The sequence below is a fragment of the Carassius auratus genome, unplaced genomic scaffold, assembly GCF_003368295.1.
Source record: "Carassius auratus strain Wakin unplaced genomic scaffold, ASM336829v1 scaf_tig00007488, whole genome shotgun sequence".
Classification (NCBI taxonomy): domain Eukaryota; kingdom Metazoa; phylum Chordata; class Actinopteri; order Cypriniformes; family Cyprinidae; genus Carassius; species Carassius auratus.
Window position 1 is genome coordinate 92,323 of NW_020523855.1, and position 9,757 is coordinate 102,079.

Consider the following 9,757-nt stretch of genomic DNA (forward strand, 5'->3'; position numbering starts at 1 on the left):
ATAGGCTCAGTATATATGACCCAAAGTAACTAGTAACTAACTACTTGAGTAGATTTTTTATCCGATACTCTTTTACTCTTACTCAAGTAACTATTCAAGACTAGTACTTTTACTTTTACTTGAGTAAATATTTCTAGAATTACTTTTACTTTTACTTGAGTAAAGTTTTTGGGTACTCTACCCACCTCTGTATATATATATCTATCAAACCCTGTAACAAGTGTTTGTTCTGGTAGTGTGAACTGGTTTTGTTTTTAATGCAGACATTCAGCTCAGATAAAAACCAGACTCTACCAGGATCAATCGTATCAAATGTATTGAATATATCATGTTCCTTTTTAATTGTACTGAAGCAACCATCAAGTTTCTATGTAGACAATACTTTAATGACATCAAAGAACACTTGAGAGCAAAGTTTTTCTAGAAGCTATTCAAAAAAATACATTCAAATTTTGGAAGCCATTTAGATTCCTGATGTGGGTTTTTGCAGCAAAGCCGTGGAATAACTGATTTTGGTTCCCCAAAGAACCTTTCAATGAGTTTCTAAAAAGCCCTTATTGTTATTATATGACGAACAATTGAATTGTTGTAAGAAACTTTTTCCCACTATAAAGAACCTTTTGTGCATTAGGATGTTACAAATTTTTTCATGGAACCACAGATGCCAATAAAGAACCTTTATTTTTAAGATAATATTTGCGTGTATTGTACCCTTCTGGTCAGCTTCAAAACTCCGTATTGAAACTTTATTCTCTCCTTGATTAAATACATGTGTTTGTGCTGTTCATCATTTGCAAGTAACTGTGAATTGCAAAGTGTCTATAAATGTAACTGGTCACAAGATCACCACATGGATTCATTTAAAATAGTTATTTTTCAGAATCTTTGCAAAACAGTGAATAATAATAATGAACAGGATGTAAATACAATGTAAAATTTCTGTTAGAACATTAATCTACATTTTACCACCACATTTTAATGTGACTTGGAGCTTTAGAACGACCCCGTAATTTTGTTAAGAAAGGTGGCGAATCACAGATTTTTCTATATGTGTTTCGGATGGTTACATTCTTATTTTCAAAATGTAATGAAAGTTTAAAATCAAGCTACAAGCAATTACTTTAAACACAGAGAAGCTGGTGCTAAACTCTTTTCATAGTAGCTGGCTGTGATCAGAAGCTCTTTGGACTCCAGTGCGTTTCTCATTTTCGCTTGAACAAATCAACTGCTCCACCTACTAGAGCTCCTGTGGCACCACCCACAGATGCCACACCAGCTGTTGCTGCTCCAGACAAACCAGCAGCACCTGAAAAAAAGGACAGAATGCAAACCGTTCCATATTAATCAGGTACTAATGATTCTTAAAAAATCAGTTACACTTCTAGCTTATAAGGCTAATTAATGTTTGATTGTTTTGCTCGTTTATACTCCTAAAGAACTGGTAAATACCTGCTGACTGGAGGATTGCAACCAAACTTCCCGCAGCCACACCGCCCCCATTGGCAATGGCTGCTGATGACATCATGCCAGCTGCCGTAGAGCCTGCTGCGATACCGGCGCCCGTAAAACCAGCGATCCCGAGTGCCACCGGGGTCAGAAGTACAGCACCAGCTAATCAACATGAAAATGAACAAATAGATCAAAATATTTCTGTGAAAACTTGTCTTTTAAATTATTAAATTAATAACTAGCATTTTACCCTTAAATGGAATAGTTCACCCAAATATAACATTTTTCAGTAAAAAATTGTAAAATAATATTATGAAAATAATTCTCTGGCCATGAGTTTTGCTTCATTAGAAAAGATTTGGAGAAACAGGACTTGCTCACCAATGGTTTAACTGCAGTGAATGGGTGCCGTCAGATCAGGAGACCAAATCAGTGATAAAAATGTAACAATAATCCAAAAATAATTCACATGCATCCAGTCAATCTGTTAGCATACACTTTGTGACGTTTGAAAGGAAAAAGAAACTTCTGGCCAAAATACCAGTCCATAATTCATATTTGTTTAGAACGGTTTTAGCTTGTAAACTTTGCTGATCTGATCATTTTTTCAGAGAAGTTAAAAACATCTTAATTGATTACTTACTGTTTACTTATGAGTTATTGTGATGTTTTTATGAGATGTTTAAACTCTTATTTTGACTATCTTAAAAGAGACAGAGAGAAAAAAAATGTAGAACTACTACTAAATTTCTCCAAATCTGTTCGTTTAATAAAACTTATCTACATTATGGACGTCCTAAAGGCAAGTAAGTTTAGATTTTCAACAAATTTTAATTTTGGGATTAACCATTAGGGTATTTGTTTTTGAAAAACATTTGGTCTTACTACTTACCTGCCCCAGCTGTAATACCGATGACGGTGAATAGAGCTGAAGTTGAAATATAAAATATTTTAAATAAAAACAACGAGAGAAACATGGATATATTTGCTTTGTGTCGTTTATAATAATAATAATAATAATAATAATAATAATTGGTACTCACATGGCATGCTTTCGAAGAGTTTACATTAAACTACACAACGTGAGAACGGCCATCGACGGCACACACTTCAGTATTTTTTTAGACTCGTGACTTGGACACGTTTAGACTTCACCACGCCCCAGTGACGTACAAAACGAAACTAGGACGCTTCGGTTTCCTAGAATCGCTGTTATTGTTGGCAAGCAACTACTTCTTCCAGAGATAGTCTTACTAAACTTAATTATTCTATTAATCGCATTATTTCTCTTTCATATGCTTCACCTAACTTACTACTTTAATTTTTGTTCTTTCTGTGATGTAGCTATTTTTGGCAGTCGACATATTGTGGTCCACTGATTCTTCCTCTGACAATGATCACAAGACAGTTGGATGTTAAGATGTAATATTTTATTTAATCCCGTGCGTCCCATTCTCAATGTAATTATACTTTGTTCTATTAATTTTTGGAAAGTAACGGTTCACTGCAAGAGCAGTTGTATTCCACCAGGGGGCGCTTGGCTGATCAGAAACCCTTCAAATCTGAGGGCGTTATTTGGAGAAACATGCTCACAAATTTCTTTTCATCTTTTACATTCATTATTTAAAATATTTTATATCAACTATAAAAGCAGAAATAAGTAGAAAGTTACTTACAATAATGGTTTATTTAGTAATCACATTCGAGCGTAACTGGCGGTACGGAGAAGCGCTGAGTAAAGTAACAAGCACCATGTGACAACGCCATAAACGTGTGCTTAAATTTGTGACCTAATTGTTATTACTTAAAAATAAATGAATGCAATTATTTATTTAAACATACAGTTGTTTGTTTGCTTAGCTTTCTATTACACGTGCTATAATTTTATTATTATTTGTTGAAATACTATCCTGCACATGCTTGGCCACACGCTTCTCCCGGTAAAGCAATGACGAGTGCTAGATCACGCTGCCCCCTGTCGACAGATCCAGCGCGTCACACGTTTACTGGCTCGGAGGGTCAACAGGAAGTACTACTTGTCCCACCACAGTACCCAAGCGGAAAAGGTTGTGGCATTGACGACAACGATAACCCGAATGGCATCCCAACAACGTAAGCGATAATACAAGTCCTTATTCCATTATGCACTGGCTCTTCGATCACAGTGACAAACGCGGTGAGTGTTTTATCTAGCCCGGAGTGGGCGTGCACGCTCAATTCGTTTAACGCGAGGCCTTCCAGCGGTGCACGCGACGTGAGTCGAGTTTGTGCAAAAACCGCGTCGAATGTGCCGCTAACTGTATATGCACATTTGGAAGGCGGTGTCGAACGCTTGGGGTTGATACGAGTGAGTTTTACTCGGTCTGGTGAGCGGGTGAGATGCACGCAGACTGGTTGGTTAAGGCCCGCGGAAGCGTTTGGTGGCGTGTTTGTTTTGTGAGGCGGTTTTAATGCCGTGCTTTGCTTAAACGGCGAATGCATTTTTTGCAAACACTAACGCCGTTTTTAAAATGCTACATTTTCTGCTCAGGGAGAGTCAATGGATGTGTGAGCTGCTGGGGGCCGCGTGCTCTAGCTGTCTGTGCACGCGAAGCGATCTGGAGCCAAAATAAAAACACCAGTCTACTCTTAACACTTGAAACCAATAAAGTTTTTTTTCTCCCCCCTATTACGCGGTGCGTTTGTTGTAGGCACACAACTTGATGTTGATTTTAAGTTGTTCTTTTTTATGGAACTTTAAATAGTTAATTTCAGGTTTCACGGTGTTCTTGTTACAACTACTATTATAACAATACATAATGCGCAGCACAATCAATTACATGCAAGTAACCCTAATCCAAACTATAACCATATAGTAAGTACATGTAGTTAATTAATATATCACCCAGTACTTATTTGTATAATTACACTGTAACAATGAGACCTTAAAATGAAGTGTTACCGGAATGCGTTAAAACTCTCTAAAGCTTAATTTGTTTAAGAACATACCTTAAAGTCATGGCTCCAAAACAACAACAACAACAACGTGGAGTTAATGTCATCAATCCAACTTATGTCAAAATACCCAACATTAGAAGATAATGCAGTGTTCAAGATACATTTATAACAATTACCTGTTTTACTCTCCCAGAGCAAACCATACAGTGCAGGCATTCATGGATATAGTTGGTGGCCCATTCAATCATCTGGTTCCCAGTGACCAGTTGGATGATTCCTTACTGCTCGGACAGAACCTGGAATGTGAAGCTAGTGAGGAGTTTGAAGCGGGTCACGGCCAACCCGAAGATTCACTGAAGAACATGCTCAGTGACAAAGATCCCATGTTTGGGTCTGCTAGCGCCCAGTTTCATCTCTTAGAAAATGAAGATGTCAGTTTTAAGCTTGGGAGCTCAACAGGTACAGTAGTTGCTTTTGAAGTCTGCTTGTGCGTTAATTTAGGAGAAGGTCTGTCATTGAACTACTTTGTGTTTTGCAGCTGCAGATCATGACATGACAACAGCAGGTGTTAGTCAGAGTCCATCCGAAGGAGAACACAGTCAGTCCAATTTCTCACAGGGCAGAAGACATTTACAGAGGAGACAAACAGGTGCACATAACAACATGGACACATGAATCAGCTTGCAATAAAGGTTCAGGAGTAACCCTAATAAGTTCACTGATTGTTTGCAGCTGTCTTTTTTTTTTTTTTTGGTGAAGCTTTTATTTTTTTAAATGCAATTTATTAGTTACATTTAATTCTTACAATAAAAAAGATAAAATGTAAATTATGTAAACTTGTCAAAAAAAAGTAGTTTAAAACTATTAAGACATTTATTCAAGATTTGTTTTTTGTCTAAACAGTGATGCATGTAGAATAAATATTGCACTGAGTCACAAAAATGCTGTAGGAAATCACAAAGGGTCTTTATGTTGTTGAGACGGGTAGTTTTTTGCACTGTTTGAACAAAAAATAAAAATTAATTGACAGTTTTTCCCAGTTCACCCTCCTTTTGATCTCCTTTGATATTGTTTAAATGTCTGTATTGGGATATTAATAAAGTATAATGATGATTTGGTTTAAAGTCTTATTAAACCAATATTTTTGCCCATTTGCTGTGTATGACTGCTCATCTGTTCTGTTTTGCCACTTTGAGAGTATTGAAACCATTTTTCTCTTTCAGCAAGCCGCGGTCGTGTTAAAGGCAGACGGCCAGGTCCTGTGCGAAAAGCAGCTGGGAGTAACAAGCAAGAGGCAACATGCAGCACAAACCCAGGTGGAGATAAAAGCCTTGATGCAAAAAGAGAAGCCCTGCTCAGCCGTCGTTTTGGAGTCCATGAGGTCGACTCCTCTATGAATCCAGTAGTTGTGTTACGTCGATTAACTGTTACTGTCGGGGGCTTCAAAATCGAACTGCTTCCTGGCCCGTCGCAAGCGTTTGGATCGTTTAGCACTAGCGCTCTCCAGTCTCTGGGCTTCCAGGATGACAGTGTTGCTGCTGATGGCCTTGCACTCAATTTGGAACAAACTCAAGATGATGGCACACAGGAAGTTGTTAATTCCGAACAAGAGGTTGTCGGGGAAGTGAGCGTCGGCCAGTCAACTAGTGACGACATGCCTATGGATTTTGGGCCGTATGTGAACCCTAATGAAGTACAAGACACTAACAGCAGCACCGAGTCACTCAAGCCCAGCGTGGAAAACACCACACCAACAGACACCAAAAAGAATGACCAAATCAAGACCCGGAAGCTAAGCGCACAAAAAACAGGGAACAAGAACGGCACGGCAGTTCAACCTGCAGTCAAAAAGCTTCTGAAACACAAACAGGCTCTGTCAGCTGCCAAAAATAAACCATCTCATCTCACCAGGCCAGGGCTCTTGCAGAAAGTCTCTAGACATCCCAGAGACAAAAAGATACATACTGGCCGCCTAGAAAGTCTCAAAGGAAAGCCTGTCAAGGTTGGCTTGAAACGTCCAGGTGGGCCAGTCACTCCTAAATCACCCTCAAAAATACAAAAGATTCGAGACGGACATCATGCAAACCAAACGGTGAACCCACCTGTCCCGGTGTCCCCGACTGTCAGCAGGAAACTGTCATCTGATTCTGGTCCGGGTGTCAAGTCAGTCCAGTCTCCTCACCCTTCGAAAAAGCCACAGCATCCTCCCACTCCTGTAAACAAAACAAACCCACCTGTGACAAACAGCCAAGGAGAAGAGGAGCAGGAGAAGGTCAGGATCAAGAAGCCAGAGAAGATCCAGCAAAGACACAAGAGTAGAAACTCAAGGAGCATCTCGATAGAGGAGCCGCAGCTCTTTATCCCTGACAATGCCCCTGTGGTGAAGAAGGAAGCCGAGGGCGAGCCTCCTCCTGAAAGCGAGACTGTGTGGGATCCCAGCAAGCACTGCGGATCATGCAAGAAACCTCACAACAACCGGTATGTCAACTTTTATCTCTACATTTATTCCAGTGGTCATAGGTCAATACATTTTTGTACATAGGTCAATACATCCGTTTAATCACAATTTTTTCTAAGATATGAAAATATACAGATGTGTCATTAGTAACCCTAACCGTTTTTTTTGTAAAAATGTGTGAAATAGTTTTTTATGGTTGTCAGTGGGATAATGTGTGATAAAATTGGTTATATTTCTTAGGCCAGCTATTGTTTGATCACATTCTAGGGTAACTATTATGCATTAAAACCCTTATACAACATTGACAGGAATACTGAGATAAAAAAACGAAAGAAATACAAGCTACGTTTTTCAAAATTGTTACATTCTTGCAAAAGACATCATCAAATGTTTATATTAATGCTACCAGTATTTCAACACCAACACCGTCATTGCAACATTTTAGTGTAATTTTCACTAACAACTGCAAATGGATTTATATTGTATACTTAAGTTTATGGTTATCCCATTGATCACTGTTGTGACCATCAAGATGTTTACTCATGACCACACTCAACAAACTGAATATATGTGAATTTATATATTAATACTAGACACCTTAAATATGATGTGTACAAAAAATCTTTTTCAGATCTTTATAATAACATACTGCAGGAAGTGCACTAAAACATCAGTCTAGAGATTTATAAATTAAAACCTTTTTTACAGTCACTTTTAAATCAAGATGCATTTACTTGAGATACAAACTGAACATTTAAACATTGATCTGTTGCAACTTTGAAGTGTTGCTAATACAACTCTTTGTGTGGTGCTTAGACATTTATGTTTAGATACCAAATTGACTTATTGGTACCTTCAATTTATTGCTTAAATGTTCTTTATTTTGTCTTAAGTCATTTACATTAAACCTGCAGAAACCCTAATAAATTGGTAGTAAGAAAAGCCTCATGTTAGATCTGAATGGATTTGCTCAAAGCGATGGGCTGAAGACCGACCTGTGCTGTTGTCTGCTTTGTTGAGTAGGTTTATGGTGGGGCTGCGGCCGCTGTGATGACTGGTTTCATGGGGATTGTGTGGGTCTGGATCTGGCTAAAGTTCAGCAGATGGAAAAGGAGGACCAGGAGTATGTGTGCTTGAAGTGCTGTGCGGAAGAGGATGGGAAAACCGGTGCTCAAGCCACAGAGCAGTCCGATGATAAGTTATCTGCTAAGCAAAAACCGAGACCCCAGCAGTCGGTCACCGCAGGTGGAATACGACCCTTCCGAAAAGTAAGCAAACAATTCATCCTGTAGTAGACTGCAAAATAATGTGATCACATGCATAGTTGAAAAAAATCAAGAGTGAAAGGAAGTATTTAAGTTGTTTTAATTATTTTGTTTAACTGACATGCATGAAAGTATAGACGTTGCGCAACATCACTTTAATCATGTGAAATGTGCCTGAAATTGTTGTGAAAACCAGAGGCTGCCAAATTAATATTAGCGTGGCATTGCCTCAAATCAGATTAATCAAAGGGTTTTAAAAGGAAGTAAGAGTTTTGTACTAATGGAAACTCTATTTGATACAAAAAACTTCAAATATTACATTTGGACTTCAAGGGGGAAAATAATACAAATGTACAATATGACCCTTTTAATTGGAAAGAACATGGGATCTGATTTGTCTTATATCAACTTAGTGCCAAAACAAAATTAGTTTGTCTTTGAAGCATTAAAGTATTTGATGATTTGCTTATGGCAGAATTACATATATTTTATTCTGCCCTTTCTGATTTAGCTTTTGATTTGTGTGGTAGCCACCAGCTTACTTTAAAAGGGTTTGTACATATCTGCTTTTCTATATTATTAACACATGGGTGTAAAACACACAGTGTATGTGGACGGTTCCTCACAGGGGTGTTGCTGTGTTCACATGGATAGGTTGTGTTACATTCTCCAACTACCAATGATATGGTCACTTGAATTTGGTTGGCTCAGATTGCAGTTTTCACTGCTATATTGTAGTTTTTCTTTTTTTACATTTTTAATTTTTTACATAGGATGTTGGAGAACGACGACCATCAGAAGATTCCGCATCAAAGGGTATACATACTTCCATCAGTTATTTTATACACCATTTACACAATTGTATTAGTTACATATATAAATATTTTAATATATAAATATTTTAAATTGTCAGTTTATTATTAAAATGTTTTCTTATTAATAAAATGATTTTGTGCATTCATTTTAAATAAATACAAAATTATATACATTCATAATTTAGAGTTAAAATTTTTGCAGGACCAAGTGTGAAACATGAGATGAAGAAAGTGAAAATATCACATGTGACCTCAAAGAAACCGTCCACTGGGCAAATCAGGCGAAGTGTTCGAGACTCACTGGAGGAGATTCTTTTGAAGCGGTGTGTGAGAATGTGATTTTTGCTGGATTATCAGTTAGAGTTAGTCAGTAGCTTTTCTTTAGTTGATTAAAAAGAGCTACAGTGGGGGAAAGTATTTATCTGATCCCCTGCAGATTTTGTAAATTTGCCCAATTACCAAAAAACAAGGGTCTGGTAGGTTTATTTTAAACTATAGAGACAGAATACCAACCAAAATATCCCGAAAAAAATATTTTATATAAAGGTTAGAAATTTGAGTGAAATAAGTATTTGATCCCCAAGCAAACATGACTTCGTACTAGTGGTCGACCGATATGTATTTTCAAAATCTCTCCCTCCCCAACATGTTTATTTTACAATAATGAAAAAGCTAGAGGGAGGTTGGAATGGAAGATACAGATAGTGTGGACAGGTGTCTTATACACCTGACAAGCTGATAATAGGAGTAACTTCTTAAAGTGGCAGGATGTCCACATAACCAATCTGTGGGATCCAGATTTCTTGCTGGTTGGTAGGGGATCACATACTTAA

General features: G+C 37.7%; 1 protein-coding gene and 1 pseudogene across 1 annotated transcript; one reads left to right on the forward strand and one right to left on the reverse strand.

Moving 5' to 3' along the window:
- Positions 1-364: 364 nt before the first annotated feature.
- On the reverse strand, positions 365-2,632 carry LOC113071545 (interferon alpha-inducible protein 27-like protein 2A). The gene is made up of 4 exons (XM_026244896.1): positions 2,493-2,632; positions 2,342-2,377; positions 1,450-1,611; positions 365-1,306 (listed from the first exon to the last, which is right to left on the reverse strand). Exons 1-4 carry the CDS (start codon positions 2,497-2,499, stop codon positions 1,203-1,205), a joined length of 309 nt encoding a protein of 102 aa, XP_026100681.1. The 5' UTR covers positions 2,500-2,632; the 3' UTR covers positions 365-1,202.
- Positions 2,633-3,382: 750 nt separating this feature from the next.
- Positions 3,383-9,278, forward strand: LOC113071546 (PHD finger protein 3-like; annotated as a pseudogene).
- Positions 9,279-9,757: the final 479 nt, after the last annotated feature.

What these genes read in the sequence shown, in the direction of transcription:
- LOC113071545 (XM_026244896.1), bottom strand. An exon ending in CGGTATTACAGCTGGGGCAG is followed by an intron (nt 1,612 to 2,341) that starts GTAAGTAGTAAG and finishes CATGTTGATTAG; the next exon opens with CTGGTGCTGTACTTCTGACC. An exon ending in TGCAATCCTCCAGTCAGCAG is followed by an intron (nt 1,307 to 1,449) that starts GTATTTACCAGT and finishes CCTTTTTTTCAG; the next exon opens with GTGCTGCTGGTTTGTCTGGA.